The 15,781-nt window shown below is 56.9% G+C and overlaps 1 protein-coding gene across 2 annotated transcripts in view; it reads left to right on the top strand.

Annotated features, from left to right (window-relative positions):
- Positions 1 to 8,429: 8,429 nt before the first annotated feature.
- ARID3A (AT-rich interaction domain 3A) overlaps positions 8,430 to 15,781 on the top strand; it is a 35,316-nt gene continuing 27,964 nt past the window's right edge. Inside the window, exons 1-3 of one of the 2 annotated variants that reach the window (XM_040240252.1) lie at positions 8,430 to 8,627; positions 12,153 to 12,796; positions 13,768 to 14,092. In XM_040240252.1, coding sequence (XP_040096186.1) covers positions 12,420 to 12,796; positions 13,768 to 14,092 — 702 coding nt within the window. In that variant the 5' untranslated portion in view covers positions 8,430 to 8,627; positions 12,153 to 12,419. Of the gene's footprint in view, positions 8,628 to 8,699; positions 8,787 to 12,152; positions 12,797 to 13,767; positions 14,093 to 15,781 lie in introns of those variants that run through there. The other variant, XM_040240253.1, reaches the window with a different exon arrangement.

Here is a 15,781-nt window from a genome sequence, read left to right as displayed (position 1 = left end):
CCAAAGGTCCATATAGTCAAAACTGTTTTTTGCAGTAGTCATGTATGGATGTGAGAGTTGCAACAATCTTTATAGAAGGCTGAGTACCTTAGAATTGATGCTTTCGAACTGCAGTGCTGGAGAAGACTTGAAATCCCCTTGGACAGCAAGGAGATCAAACCAGTGAATCCTAAAGGAAATTAACCCTGAATATTTATTGGAAGGACTGATGCTGAAGCTGAAACTCCAATAATTTCACCATATGATGTGAAGAGCCAACACTGGAAAAGACTGTGACGCTGGGAAAGATTGAAGGCACAAGGAAAATGTGGCAGAGGATGAGATGGTTGGATAGCATCAGCGACTCAATGGACATGAATTTGAGCAAATTCTGGGAGGCAGTGAAGGACAGGGAAGCCTGCCATGCTGCAGTCCATGGGGTCACAAAGAGTCAGACATGACTTAATGACTGAACAACAACCCAGGGAGCAGGATTATTGCTACATAACACACCCCCAAATAAAGAGGCATATAGCAGCATCAGTGCATTTTTCAAAACTAGTGTCATTAAAAAAATATATTTATTTGGCTGCAACAAATCTTAGTTGCAGCACACAGCTCAGTTGCTCTGAAACATGCGGTATCTTAGTTCCCTCACCAAGGATAAAACCCATGTCCCCTGCATCACAAGGGGGAGTCTTAACCATTGGACCACCAGGGAAAACCCCCAGCATCAGTGTATCACTGCTCACAGTTCTGTGGGTGAGTGGACCCAGCCAGGCGGTTCTTGTGATCCATGGGTGGTATTGGGCGGAGCCGCCAACCCAGCGGCTGGACTGGGAAGGCCAGAGAAGGATTTGCTCTCAGGCTGGTGGCCAGTGTGCTTCCATGGCTGCCTGGACTTCCTCCCAGCAGGGCAGTCTGGGGAAAGTCAGACTTCCTCCTGGGCAGAGACTTCCAATTGGAGGAGGAGCTGCACAGCGTCCAAAGGCCTGCAACCTCACCCCTGCCGCAGGGAGTTGTTGGGAGCTGTCAGGGTCATAACCAGATTCAAGGTGGGGGTCAGAGCCACCTCATTGTGGGTTCAACGCATTTGTCTGTGGGGTAGGGGGGAGGGCTAGGGTCAGTCCCTGCAGGCCTCAGGCTTAGTCTCCCTGAAGGACAACTGCCCATCTCGAGGAGGGCTCTGTCCCCCCAAATTATTAGGGGACATCCTAGGTCTCCAAAGAGCCCAAATGTACAGAGATGTTATGTGAGAAGGGGAGGCCATTCTGACATTGATGTTGCCCTGACCCTTACCTGTGGCCTTTGCACAGGCAGGTCCCTTGTTGCTCCAGGTCCCCCTCACCCTTGCTCATCTATCAAGTCTCAGCTCAGCTGCCTCCTCTTCCAGGAAGCCCTGCTGGATTCCAGCAGGCTGGGTCAGACCCCTCACCTGGGCCCAGGGCTGCCCCATCTCAGCTCTGACATCCTTGTGCTATACTTGCTGGGTATGTATCTGGATTGGTCCCCCGTGTGTCTCCAGGGTTCAGCACACAGTGGGAGTGATGAGAAGAGATGGTGTGTGTACAGGGAATGGCAGGATTTCTCTATGAAAAATGAATAAAAAAACAAACAAGGAGTTCCCTGGTGGTGCAGTGGACAAGAATCTGCCTGCTGAAGCAGAGGACACAGGTTTGATCCCTGGTCCAGGAAGATCCCACATGCCAAGGAGCAAATAAGCCTGTGCACCACAGTTACTAAGCCCACAAGCCCTAGAGCCTGTGCTCTGCAATGAGAGAAGCCACCACAATAAGAAGCCCGGGCACTGCAATAGACAGTAGCCCCCACTCACCACGACTAGAGGAAGCCCGTGAGCAGCAATGAAGACCCAGGGCAGCCAAAAACAAGCAAACAGTTCAAGGGGACTCTTAGGCATCTATCTCAGAGAAATAGAAACTTCTGTTCACACAAAACCATGGCTTCTCAGGGGGCACTAGTGATAAAGAACCCATCAGTTTCAATCCCTGGGTTGGGAAGATCCCCTGGAGGAGGGCATGGCAACCCACTCTAGTATTCTTGCCTGGAGAATCCCATGGACAGAGGAGCCTGGAGGGCTACAGTCCATGCCACATATACATGATCATAGGAGCTTTATTTGTGATACTCCCAAACTGTCAACGAACCAGATGTCCTTCAATGGGTGAGTAGTTGAACAAACCATGGGCTGGTCCATCCACAATTGCTCAGCTGTTCTAAGTTATGAACACACTGTTGATACACACATACCCACAGCAGATCTCTGGGAATAACGCTGAGTGTAGGGAGGAAGCCTGCGTAGGTTACATGAGGTATGACTCCATCTGTGTAACCTCCTCAAGGTAACAAAAATATGGAATGGAGAGCAGATGTAGGGTGGCCAGGGTAGGAGATGACGGGAAGCAGACAGCATGCGGGACCTTTGTGACGGAGCCACTCTGTCACCGGACGAGGTAGAGACACAAACCTGCACATGTGACTGAACTGCAGAGAAGGAAATGGGCACACACGAATACAAATGAAATGGGGATCCAGATCCACGGGTGGGACATAGCAACCCTAATACCCTGATTCCAGTGTTGAACTACATAGTTTTGCAAAATATCACTGTTGGGAGAAGCCTGGTGAAGGGCGTGAGGGAGCTATCTCTGCATTAGAATCCACAATACTCTTGAAAAAAAGTTTTTAAGAAATGATGTGAAAAAAAAAAAAAAAGAAATGATGTGAAAAGCTTGAAAGGGGACATCTAGGAAGTGGCATCTTCCCAAAACCGCAGACCCTTGCTTTACCCCCAAGTCTCTTCATCCAGGGACTGTTTTCAGAGCCCCTTCTGTGTGCCAGGTGCTGTGTCTGAGGCACCCTCCGACCCCTGCCCATACAGAGCCCCTGTCTAGTCGGCAGTGGGGCCAATAAGTGGTAAGCTACCTGCTGCTGCTGCTAAGTTGCTTCAGTCATGTCCGACTCTGTGCGACCCCATAGATGGAAGCCCACCAGGCTCCCCCATCCCTGGGATTCTCCAGGCAAGAACACTGGAGTGGGTTGCCATTTCCTCCTCCAATGCATGAAAGTGAAAAGTGAAAGTGAAATTGCTCAGTCATGTCAGACTCTTGGGACCCCATGGACTGCAGCCTACCAGGCTGCTCCGTCCATGGGATTTTCCAGGCAAGAGTACTGGAGTGGGGTGCCATTGCCTTCTCCGGGTAAGCTACCTAAAGAGATGCAAATAAAAGCACTGCAAAGGGTTACTAAGGAAATATGGGTGTACTTTGTGAGCAACTGTAAACCAGACCATGACTCAGGGAAGGCTTCCTAGATGAGGTGAAGCCAGGAAATGTGACCTCACCTCAGACATGGGGAAAGAGCATATCTGATGGAGGCCACAGCCAGTGCAAAGGCTGTGAGGCAGGGTATGCCTGGTGGATCTTAGAAATAGGTGGGAGGCAGGTAGGGCTTCCCAGGTAAGGATGGGAGATGAGAGAAGAGAACAGAGAGGTGGCCGAGACTTTATAAGCAAGGAGATGTGTTGGGTCTGTCCTGAGTGGGTGGGTGGGTAGGAGGCTTCTCAACAGGGAAGGGTGTGGTCTAAGGTATGAGGAGATTTTTTTCAATTCATTATTTCATTATTATGATTACTCTAACCTTTGTGGGGTGCCAGCACCAGGCAAAGGCCAGTGTAGCTGATTTGGGTGGGGATGGGACCTGAAACCACAGCATGAGAATAAACCCCAGAGGTTAGGGTGGGTCAGGAGAGGGGTTAATTTCAATTTCAGATAAATAAACAGTGACAAAATTTTTAGTATCATTATGTCCTGTGCAAAATTGGGATATATATATATAAATTATTCGTTGTTTTGCTTTAGAATTGTGATGCTAGAGAGGAGTCTTGAGAATCTCTTGGACTGCAAGGAGATCAAACCAGTCAGTAGAGAAGAGTGAAAAAGTTGGTTTAAAACTCAACATTCGGAAAATTAAGATCATGGCATCTGGTCCCATCACTTCATGGCAAATAGATGGGGAAACAATGGAAACAGTGAGAAACTTTTTATTTTTGGACTCCCAAATCACTGCAGATGGTGATTGCAGCCATGAAGTTAAAAGACACTTGCTCCTTGGAAGAAAAGCTATGACCAACCTAGACAGCATATTAAAAAGCAAAGACATTACCTTGCCAACAAAGGTCCATCTAGTCAAAGCTAGTCATGTATAGATGTGAGAGTTGGACCATAAGCAAAGCTGAGCCCCGAAGAATTGATGCTTTTGAACTGTGGTGTTGTTGAAGACTCTTGAGAGCCCCTTGGACAGCAAGGAGATCAAACCAGTCCATCCTCAAGGAAAGCAGTCCTGAATATTCATTGGAAGGACTGATGCTGAAGCTGAAACTCCAATACTTTGGCCACCTGATGTGAAGAACTGATTCATTTGAAAAGACCCTGATGCTGGGAAAGATTGAAGGCGGGAGAAGAAGGGGATGACAAAGGATGAGATGGTTGGATGGCATCACTGACTCGATGGACATGAATTTGAGTATGCTCTGGGAGTTGGTGATGGACAGGGAAGCCTGGCATGCTGCAGTCCATGGGTTCGCAAAGAGTCGGACATGACTGATCGACTGAACTGAACTGAAAGGAAATCAACCCTGAATAATCATTGGAAGGACTGATGCTGAAGCTGAAGCTCCAATACTTTGGTCACTTGATACGAAGAACCGATTAGCTGCAAAAGACCCTGATGCTTGGAAAGATAGAGGGCAAAAGGAAAGGAGGCTTAGGGTTAGAGAAGGATGAGGTGGTTAGATAGCATAACGGACTCAAATGGACGTGAGTTTGAGCAAACTCCGGGAGATAACGAAGAACAGGGAGCCTGGCGTGCTGCTGTTCACGGGGTCGCAAAGAGTCAGATACAACTTAGCCACTGAACAACAATAACAGCAAATTCCTTGTTTATTGGAAATTCAAATGTAACTGCAAGCCCTGTGTTTTATTATCAAATCTACCGGGGGGCATTTCAAAGGAGCCACAGGAAAGGCTCGGCTGGCCTGTTTCCTCATCCGACCGGGGAAACACATTTAGAAGTGAAACGGCGCCCCCTGGCGGCCTCGGACTCGAGGCCCCGCCTCTAGCTGCATCCCGTAGGTACCCGGCAGGGGGCGCGCGCACTCCGCGGAGGGTCGAGTACACCCCACGAAGGAACCCCAGCGCTTGTAGGGAGTCTCTCCCCAGTACCCCAACCTGGACCCCGGGCTCAATGTGTGCTCGCTGCAAAATAAGTCACGTAGAGCCTCATTATGAATGTCCTGGGTCTCCTGGGCCCCTTCTATGAAAAAATACTACTAATCACATTTTGCTGCTGCCTTGGTATAAAGACAAATTATTTTAGGGTGGATTTGTGACTATACATTCCTTATAATTATACTCGATTTTTTTCATCTTATTCTAAGTTAAAATTACATTTTCACAGACCCTGGCTCGCAGAGACAAGGGAACCTGGAGGCCAAGTGTGGGTGACAAGAGAATGTCCTTATACCCGGGGTTTGGGGGGCTGAGACATTTTGAGATTGAGATGGTGAATAGTTCAATTTGCCTTCCACCTCTGTGCAGACAGACATCAGAAATACCACAGGATTAGGAAGGAACCTATGAATTCATTCCTTCAGACAACTTCATACGTCAGGCCCAGCCTTAGCACTGGACATGCAGCCAGCCATGCTCAAGGCTGACTGGCTGACTAGGTTAAATAAATACAGCTGTTTTGAATAGAACAGCATAGAAGAAGATAAAAGAGTATGACCCGAGGTTCCACTTTGAGTGAGAAGGCAAAGCTGGGGAAGGGCGGGCCAGGCAAGGGAATGGCCAGGGTAACAGCCAGGGCAAAGGCCCTGAGGCAGAATATGTTTGAGGAAGAATACATGTAGAAAGGTGGGCAGTTTTGAATCTGGGTAAACTTTTATTTATTTATTTAAATAATATATTTTTAATTTATTTGGATGCACCAGGTCATAGTTGAGGCATGTGGTATCTTTAATTGTGGCATAGGAACTCAGTTGCAGCATGTGGAGTCTAGTTTCCTGCACTTGTGCATGCTAAGTCACTTCAGTCGTGTCTGACTCCATGGATTGTAGCCTTCCAGGCTCCTCTGTACATGGGATTCTCCAGGCAAGAATACTGGAGTGGGTTGCCATTCCCTCCTGTGGGGGATCTTCCTGACCCATGGATCTTGAACACGTCTTGCATTTTCAGGTGGGTTCTTTACCACTAGCACCACCTGGGAAGACCCCAGTTCCCTGACCAGGGATCAAACCTGGGCCCCCTGCATTGGGAGTACAGTCTTAACTGCTGGACCATCAGGGAAGTCCCTTGGTGAATTTTTAAAAAGATGCCCCTCAACCCTGAATGGAGGGCAGGATGAGTGTCTCGAGGGGCTCAGTGAGAATCAGGCTGGTTTTCACAGGTGGCCCACAAGCTGGTTTGGCCAGGAAAACTTACAGGGCTGGGGTCGCTGTACTCAGAGACCAGAGAGGGGTCCAGGCTAACCTAATATCACACAGCCAGGACCGAGGTGCAGCCCATACCTGCTGCCTATCCCTGGAGGAAACAGCAAAACTGGGGTCAATTCCCAGCTAGCTCCCTGGGCTAAAAATAGGACCCCCTTCACTAGAGGCAGCTGGGAATCTTGCAGCCCCTCACCCTGCTGGGCCAGGCTCCTCTGGGAAGTTGCCCCTGGATATGCAGGGGGGGCTAGGCAGCACCCCTCCTGCCCCCCAGGAGACTCCCCTCCTTGCCCCTTTCCCTTTGACCAGAGGGGAATGAGATCCTCAAAACCACTGAAGGTGAAGGTGAAGTCACTCAGTCGTGTCCGACTCTGCAACCCCGTGGACTGTAACCTACTAGGCTTCTCCGTCGTCCATGGGATTCTCCAGGCCCTGAAGGAGGAGTGAATGTAAATTGACCCATTTTAGAGAGGGGGAACAGGCACAGTGAGGCTCATCCTCCTGTGCCTGGTAAGGCAGGGCTTGCATCCTGATGTTTGGCTCTTTGGTGGAGGGGGGGCTTTCCTGCACTTTGGAACTCACCTGGGGCCTGGTCCTTAAAGGATAGCTTTCCTCCCCCAGCTCACCTGGGTCTCCAAACTTTCCTCTCTCCCGGGGCGGGGCAGTTTTGCCCCTCTGGTGGCAGGGGTGGTGAGGTAGGCAGCTGGGGGGTGGCTGTTTAATAGCTTCAAAGTGGAGGCCTCCCTGTCACCTGTTAGTAGGCTATAATGGCCCGGGGGGCTCGGAGGCTGGGTTCCGGAAAGGAGCAGGCAGAACTCTGCCTCTGACCACCCATCACAGATGGGGGTGGCTCCCTTGCACTGTCTCCTGAGTTTGGGACTCCCCCAGAGAGACAGGGCCTCAATGGAGGTGGGTGATGTTGAGTAGGGGTAGGACCCTCAGAAGATGGCAATGCTGTCTGTTGTACTGGAGGGGCTGCACACACAACCCCCACATCCCAACCACAACTCAAGATCAGGGACTCCAGTCCCTCCCCACAGGGGCCCTCTGGGTGGCCCCTGCCTGCCCTCCATGCTCTCACTTTGCTCTTATCTGGGCTGGAGCCTGGGACCCTGCGATTAGCTCCCAGGGGAGGCCTCTGGGGCTCACACCTCCAAGCCCCACCTTACCCCAACCTACTCTGGCCTCAGTTTCCTCTGCTGTCTGAAATGGGGACAGACGTTTGCACAAAAATGTGAACTTCATGCGTTGGGCACATGGCCGCGTGGCTGAGCGCTGCTCAGAAGATGGAAATTATTATTGAATTATGATTACCCACAAGATAATTTTGTCTCTCCTTCTAGAAGGTGTGGGCAGTCAGGTTTCCAAGAGCAGGGGGCTCTAGGGGGTGGGGAGTGGGGATGGTAGGGGTCATCAGGACTTAGCCATGAGCCCTCCCAGGAATCCTGGACGGCAACCCTCGGCTTTGCCAGTGCCGTGCCCACGGCTGGCAGCCTCTCTCTCTCCCAGACCCCCTTCCACCATCCAGCGCCCTCATCGCAGAGCCCTGGCCCCCTCCCACCGACCCAGCACTGCTCTCTTTTCCTGTCACCGCAGATCCTTTGTTTATCAAGTCTCTAATCCCCACTTTACAGACTTGGAAACCGAGGCACCATTCCTGGGGGTGAAGTCTTTAGCGCTAGTAGCTTAGTCCAAGGGACAGAGGCGAAACTCCGAGCCGGGTAGGTATATCCTCGGCGGTCGTTACAATAGGTAGAGGTCCCGGACCGAGCTCCTGTGCCCTAACCCCATCCAGGCGGAGCCCCAACTTTCTCCCCTCCCTCTTCCCCTGGGTCGCTTCCAGCCCTTTCTGCCCCCTCGGTGTCCTGTACACTCTGGCCCGCGGAGAGCACATTACCGACCGTCCCTAGATAGGGGCGGGGCATACCGCGTCCCTGTTCCCCTTCCCTTTTATTATTTATTATCATTTAAAGGGGCCGCGACTTGAAAATTTCCGTCCACTCTGTCCCCTTCCCTAACACCCCTGGGCTCTTGGAGCGTCTTCGGACCAAGCGCGGGGGGCGAGGGGGTGTCTGGGAAGGGGGAGGGGGCCTTACGAGAGCCCTCCCCACGTTCCGGGCCGCGGCGCTGAATCACCGGCGAGGTATTTGCATCTGAGAGCGATTTGTCACCCGGTGATTTGTCTGCGGGGCGGTGAGCGCGCCGGTGGGGGGGAGGGGAGGGGCGGGGGAGGCCGCGCGCGGGGAGACTTTTACCAATCGGGTCGGTGGGGGGTGTAGACGCGGACTCGGCTGGCGACTCGGTGAGTCGGCGCGCGGCACAAACCCGGCGGTGGCCGGGAGCCAGCAGCGCGCAGCTCGCGGCCCGGGCCGGAGGCCAGGCGCGGCCGGGGCAGGGCCGGACGCCAGGCGTGGGGCATGCGCCCCCCGACCGGGCCCTGCGCCCCCCGACCGGGCCCCGAGCGGTGAGGCTGGGGGAGAAGGTGGGCCGGCCTTTTAAAACGCGGGTTTCGTCCCGGGTGGGCGTCGCGCGCCCTGGAAGCTAATGAGGGGGGGCTCCCAAAGTTGGTCAGGAACGTGGGTGCGGAAAGGCTACCCGAGTGAGAGTCGGAGTTGGGGCGATTTTCTCTTCGACGCCCTCGGAGCCCTCACCCTCTGCCATATTGCGCGGGTGCGGGAGTGACCGGGGGTCGCGAGTGTGTGTCCCTCCCCTCCAGCGGAAGGAAATGGTCTTTAGGCGCGCGCGCGGGGGGCTATGGTCTGGGTTATTTCATTTATTGTCGCTGGAATCCGTGTTTTATTCTGGAGCTTCGAGGGGAGTGGGCGCGCTGGGTCGGGAGGGCAGTTCTCTGGTGACCCTCCTCAGCCTGGATGGTTTATTTATAAAGTGTCGGCTCTGGGGCAGAAAGGGGCCCCTGGAGGGGACACCACGGGGCCCGCGGCCGGGGAGGGGGGGAGGCTCTGCCCGAGCCCTAAATCTTTGGCGGGGATCCTCTGGAAAAGCCCCCTCCCTCTTTAAGTAACCCCCACATACAAAAGCGGGCGCAGGAAGCGCGGGGAGAGCGCGTTGGTCAATTCCAACGTTCCGCGGACCCGGGGTGGCCGGTTTGTCAATAATCTTCCGTTTTCAGTCGCCCGGCCCGCAGGGTTTGCCCGCCCCCCCCCCCCACCCCACCATGCAAATCGGTCGCTTTCCAAGAAGCCTTTGAAATCGGACTTGGGTTTCTGTCGTCTAATTTCTTCTCCCTCTTCAGTGTTTCTTTTCTCACTTCCTCCGGGCCACCCCCTCCGGACTCTCCTAGCCCCCTCCCCACCTTTCTGCCCCGCCCTCCCCCTCCTTTCCCCTCGTGAAGTGAGGGCCCCCTTTCGCCACCCGCGGGGCCCTGCCTTGCACAACTCTTTAAATAACCATGTTTTGCAAGCCCTGGGCCGAGCTGGTGACCTCTCTCCGGGAGGCCTGGGAGGGGGGAGAGGGTGTGGCCTCAGATCCCTCCTTGCCGCCCCCCTCAGCCAGGTCCCAGCGACCCCCCAGCAGCCCCCTCCCATCCCAGCCCGGTCCCTGCCTGGGAATGCCTCTCCCCTGGGGTTGTCATAAAGTGGGGGTAGGGCCAAGGACAAAGGGCTCTTGCGGGGAGGGGTCTGGAGGGGTGGGCGTCCTCAGCCTAGGGTTAATGGCAGCCACGGTGCGGGGGTGGTGGCCAGGCCCAGGCCCAGAGGGGCTTTGGGGTTCCCACCTGCCCCCTCCACCAGCCCCTACGTGGAGTCCTGCACTGCTCCCCTCCCCCACCCGTGGACCCGGAAGGGTCATTAAACCCAGCAGGCCTGGGGGTGGTGGCTTGGGGGGGGAGTGGCTTCCTTTGGCCTCTTCCTTCTGCCCCCCCCAAAGGGAGGGGGCGATGCCCAGAGCGTTTCCGTGGGGAAGGGGGGCTCATCTTGGAAGTTGTCAATGGTGGGGGAGGGGCAGCAGACCAGACTAGACACTGGGTGAGAAATGTCCCCTCAGCACTTCTTGGGGCTGTGGGGGGACGGGTGACCGCCCATCCCCAGGGGTGGGGGCTGGGTGCTCTTCTGCTGCCTCTAAGGGCAGGCTGCGCTGGTCACTCTCTAGCAGTATGGCCTCTGAGAGGGTCTTTGTGCCCTGGGACCCCTGCCCCTGCAGAGTACTGAGGCCCTTTGGGGATGGGTCCCTCCCCACTTTCCTGCAGGGGCCCCCACTTCCACCCCCACTGCCCTTTCACCCGTCCTGCTGGGAACCCTATCACTGGGGAGGGGCCCCCTCCCGTGACTGGGGAGGCTGCGAGGGTCTCTACAAGACTCCCCTGGGGGAGGAGTCAGGCTTCTCTTAGCAGGTCACAGGAGGGGCTGGGAGACCAGCCAGCCTGGTAGCCCGTGTCTGCTGTCAACCAGGAGCCCCTGCCCACTGGCCCCTTCTGCCTGAGGAGATGCTCAGAAGCCTGTGGGGGTCACTGGCCGGCTGGAGTGGCTCCTGGACCCTCCTGTCCACGCCCCCTCCCACCAGCGTCTCAGTGATGTACCATCTGGGGTATCTCTGCCAGGCCTGTTGAGTTCTGCCTGGTCTATTTTATTGGAGGCCTGGGTGGGTGGGGGTGTGGCCTGGGCTGGGGGGTGCTGGGATGCAGATAAGGGGCTATATCCTCCTATCTTTGGTGGTGGCTCTGGGACATCTATACCTGGAGTCCACCCAAGGCCCTCTCAGAGCAGGTTGGCAGTGATCCAAAGGGAACCCAGGCTTGGGGAGGGGGACAGGGGGCAGAGTGGGCTGTGTTCTGGGCCCTGGGCCCCACTTGGGGACCCAAAGGTTAGGGAAGCCACCAGAGAGCATGTGGGGGCTATTGGGAGGCCCAGGGTTCCCCTAGACCTGGGTTCTGGATTTGATCCCCAGTCTTGCCTGGAACCTGCTGTGTGCCCTCCAGCAGGACAACTCAAGCCTATTTTCTCCATCTGTGAAACGTGGCTCGTCCAGCCTCCTTCCATAAGTCTAGCGAGTGCCTCCTGGGGTTGCGCCTGCATCATCACAAACTTGCATCATTCCTGCTTTGGCACAGGGAGATGGGTGCTGTATGGGCCCTGTTTTGCAGATGGGGAGACTGAGGCCTGGAGTAACTGAGGTTTAGAGATGAGGTGGGAGCTTGAGTAGGGAGGCCTAAGCCTGTATACAGCAGGTGCTCAATCTGGGTCAGGCACGGTTTCTATGAAAAAGGAGGGTGCCCAGAGCCCCCTGGGCCAGGCTGCACCAGCATGTCTGTGAGCAGTGCTTAGAACTCAGAACTGGAACCCAGAGCCCCCTGGACTCTGGCACCTAGTAGCGGCTTTGACCAATCAGAGACCGGGAATACTTGGTCCCCTTGCTCTGTTTATGAAGCCATAATCCAGCTCTTTCTGGGGGGTGTTGATTCTCTGTGGCCCAGACGGGTGGGGGCCACCTCGAGGCCCTCGGGAGTCCAGTACAGAGTGACTCAGCTTCTCAGCATGCTAGACGGTGGACAGAGGGGGGAAGATGGGGCGAGCATGCTCCTCCACCTCCAGGGAGGCCCCCAGGTTTGCACCCTGGTGGGCATGGATAGAAGGGATTTTCCCAGAGGCCTCTGAGGTCCGACCTCAGTGGGGAGGAGCCCAGGTGCAGTCTGACAGTCTCTTGTCACCCCCAGGTTTCTGTACACACGTGAATGAGCTACCTGCCAGCCGCCGCCAGCCCCTGGTGCCCAGTGTGAGAAAGGAGGTGTTGCCCGCCTGCCACTGGCATGCCCCGCCAGCCCTCAGCCTGAGCCCAGCGGCGTCTGCCCCTGCCCCCTGCCACCCTGCACTGCCCCGGCTCCCCCGCAGCCCCCACACTGCAGTGCGGCCGGGCCCCCTCCCCACAGGGGCCGCCCCCACCGCCCCCTCCTGGTGCCCGGGGCGGCCCGGCCCGCAGGGCCATGAAGCTGCAGGCTGTGATGGAGACGCTCCTGCAGCGGCAGCAGCGGGCACGCCAAGAACTGGAGGCCCGGCAGCCACCGCCACCCTCTGAACCTCCAGCCCGTACCAGGGCCACTCCGGAGGAGGACAGGGAGCCTGAGAGCGCCCGGATGCAGCGGGCGCAGATGGCCGCCCTCGCCGCCATGCGGGCTGCTGCCGCCGGCCTTGGCCACGCACCCAGTCCCAGCTCGGAGGATGGGCCCCCCGGCTCGGAGGATGAAGATGCGGCCCTGGAGGGGGCACCGGGCTCGCCCACCCCACCTGGCCGAGGCAGGGAGGCAGCCAGCCTCCCCATGGGCGATGGCCGCTTTGAGGATGCAGGCTCCGATGATGACCTGTGAGTCGGGGTCTGTGGGCTCCTTGTGCCGACCACATGCCCTGCACCGGCCACTCTCAGCCCTGGGGCACTGCCGTAGAAAAAGGGCAAAACTCCTGTCCTGCTGACCTCCCAGGACGTACCATCCTTTAGAACTCACTGGTGGACAGTTTTCCATCTACACTGCCCAAGATGGGGGCCTCCTGTCCCAGAGGGTTCACACACACGTGGCCAGTACAGACGCACTCTGCATCTGTAGCTTTATTTCACCTTAATTTAAATAGAGCTACTCACACGAGATTGGTGGCCCCCGTCGCCTAACGAGGCTGTAGGAGATTTAGTGATGGGGACAGACTTAGAGTCCATGGCCCAGGAGAAGCCTGCACAGAGCAGGCATCCATTGGCCCTTGTGTGTGTCTCACCAGCGTCTGATGCGGGTCCCAAGCTGGGCACTGGTGGGATCCTCCTGGGAAGAAGTTTGACAAGTCACACATGAGTATGATTATGGGCTGTGATCATGCCAAGAAAATAAAGTGGGGATGTTGAGGGGAGGGGTGGCTGGGGCTGGAATCAACTTTTGGGGCATTGTGAGTGAAGGTCTCCCTGTGCAGTTGACAGCCCTTAGGAGCAGGTGAGGGGAGCAGAGAACAGCATGCCTGGCAGAGGGAACAGCCTCAGCGAAGGCCCCAAGGCAGGAACAGGGTCCGTGTATTCAGGGCCTAGTGAGGAAGCCTGTGCCGAGGACAGGGAGAGGTGGGATTAGCAGGTAGGTGGGGGGGGTTCATTGCCACACGGACACCTCTAGTTGCTCTGGGCTAACTGGGAACAGGACAGTAAGGGCCACACCCTGAGCAGTTCTGCTCATGGGTGCTCTTGACAGCTCACCCACATCCAGACAGGGAAACCAAGGCTGGATAAAGTGGGACCCTTGCCCCAGGGCTTGAGTTGAGCTGGCGCCTTCTCCCCTGACCTGCGCCCCTTGTCCGCCCCAGGAAGCCAAAATGGGAGGAGGAGGAGGAAGAGGAGGAGGAGCTGGAGGAAGACCTGGGAGATGACGAAGAGGACGAGGAGGATGAGGACTACGAGGACGAGGAGGGGCTTGGGCCCCCGGGCGCCACCAGCCTGGGCCCCGCAGCGCTGTTCCCCCGCAAGGCTCAGCCGCTCCAGGCCTTCCGTGGTGACGGTGGATCCCGGGCGCTGGGTGGCCAGGAGCGCCCGGGGACTGGCCCAGCTGTCCCCGGAGGGGCTGCCCATGCTGCACCTCAGCTGCAGCCACCAGACCACGGGGACTGGACGTATGAGGAGCAGTTCAAGCAGGTGGGCCTTGCGTCGTAATTGGGGCCGCGGGTGGTCGCTGCCAGAGTCCTTCTGACCTGCCCTCGAGGGCCACGAACTTGCCTTTTGGGCCTGGGGCATCCCATGGAAGCCCCAGTGTGGGATTGTTGTCTGTGGGATGGGCCGGCCAGTAAATGCAGGGACGTGGGGATACATGGGGACAGGAGTCAGGAGGGGAAGTTCGGCAGACTCTGTACCAGAAGGCCGAGCAGAGAGACCTAAGCAGACCTGGCTTGGGGAAAGGCCACCGTCCTATATGGGGTTCCGGGGGTCATGGGTGCAGCCAGCAGGCGCGGCCAGAGGCATTGTCAGTGGCGTTGCGTCTGATGTATTGAGGCTGTGGCCGTGGAGGGGGCTGAGCAGGGGGTGGCCACGTTGGTGTGGACAGCCAGTCGAGCAGCTCCCTGGGCTCAGGACGGGTGGGGAGGAAGCAGGCGTCCTGGTGCCGTCCCCGCGGGCGGCCAGGGCAGAGGAAGTGGCCAGGCGGGGGAGCCTTTGAAGTCAGGCCTCGCCAGGCCGGGCAGATGGAAACCAGATGGCGGCCGGGATAGCCGGCTGGGCTTGCATTCCAGCCTGAGGCCAGCTGGGCCCTGCCCCGACCTCTGAGAGTGGACATGGGGACTTGGCCTCCCAGGCCCAGTGCCCAGCCCTCATCTGGGCTCCACAGGGCTGGGGACGCGCCAGGCACATGGGAGCCAGGAGGTGGCTGTGTGTGGCCTTGGGGCACCCCCCCACCCATGCTGGCTTCCAGGATGGGCAGTGGGACCCTCTTTGAGGGAGCAGGAGGCCCCGCAGCTGCCGCGTGGGGAAAGGGCGCTGGGACCCTTGTAACCCTCAGAAAACTCAGACAAAATATAGAAGCAAACATGCAGCATGAGGGGGATGAGCCAAGGCCGTGGTGGGTTGATGCAGGGGCAGGTGTAAAGGCAGGAGGGGAAGGTGCCCCTGGAGTGGGTGTGGCCAGGGCAGTGGCCTGAGGCAGGAGGCCAGACTGAGGAAGGCAGGAGGGTTAATCCCCTGCCTGGGCATCTTGGGCTGGGTGGGGCTGCCCTGGCTTCCGGCTGGGTCCTGGCACGCGGTGCAGGGGGTGGAATGACACCCAGCCCACGTCACCTTCCCAGGGTGTGGCTGGCCACTCCTCACGCATGACCCCGGCTGGCCCCTTCAGCCTGAAGTCCCCACCCTGGCGTGTAGACCCCAGCCTGCAACCTGCTTCAGTCTGCCTCCCCTTCCAGGGGCCCCATTTATGTCTGGGCTGCTGTCCGTCTACTTGTGCAGATGAGAAAACAGAGGCAAGGCATGAGGGGGGCAGGGGGAGTCGTGGGTTTCCCAGAACCGAGCTCCTGACGTCTGTTGGGGTGAGAGTAACGAAACAGGAGTCCCATGGGTGATTTACATCAATGTTTGCCATCTGAGTTCAGCCCTCAGGGAGCCCCAGGCTGGAGGCCAGAGCCAGCCAGACACCCTCCATCTCACAGGGTCACTGCCGAGCAGGAGGAAGGGACAAGCCCACAGCCCCTGTGGGGTTGAGGGTGGACAAGTACCCCCCAGCCCCGCCCAACCTGGTTTTGAGTGGCCAGGCCTGGCAGAGGCCAGGGGTCAGGTGTCCTGACTGCAAAGCCCTCTTGGCCCATCAGGAGCAAAGTAACTCAAGGGGCCGTTGTCCTGCTG

The sequence above is a fragment of the Oryx dammah genome, unplaced genomic scaffold (assembly GCF_014754425.2).
Source record: "Oryx dammah isolate SB20612 unplaced genomic scaffold, SCBI_Odam_1.1 HiC_scaffold_5, whole genome shotgun sequence".
NCBI classification, from domain to species: Eukaryota; Metazoa; Chordata; class Mammalia; order Artiodactyla; family Bovidae; genus Oryx; species Oryx dammah.
Note: the sequence above shows the minus strand (reverse complement) of the source record. Positions and strands in the feature narration are given on the sequence as shown.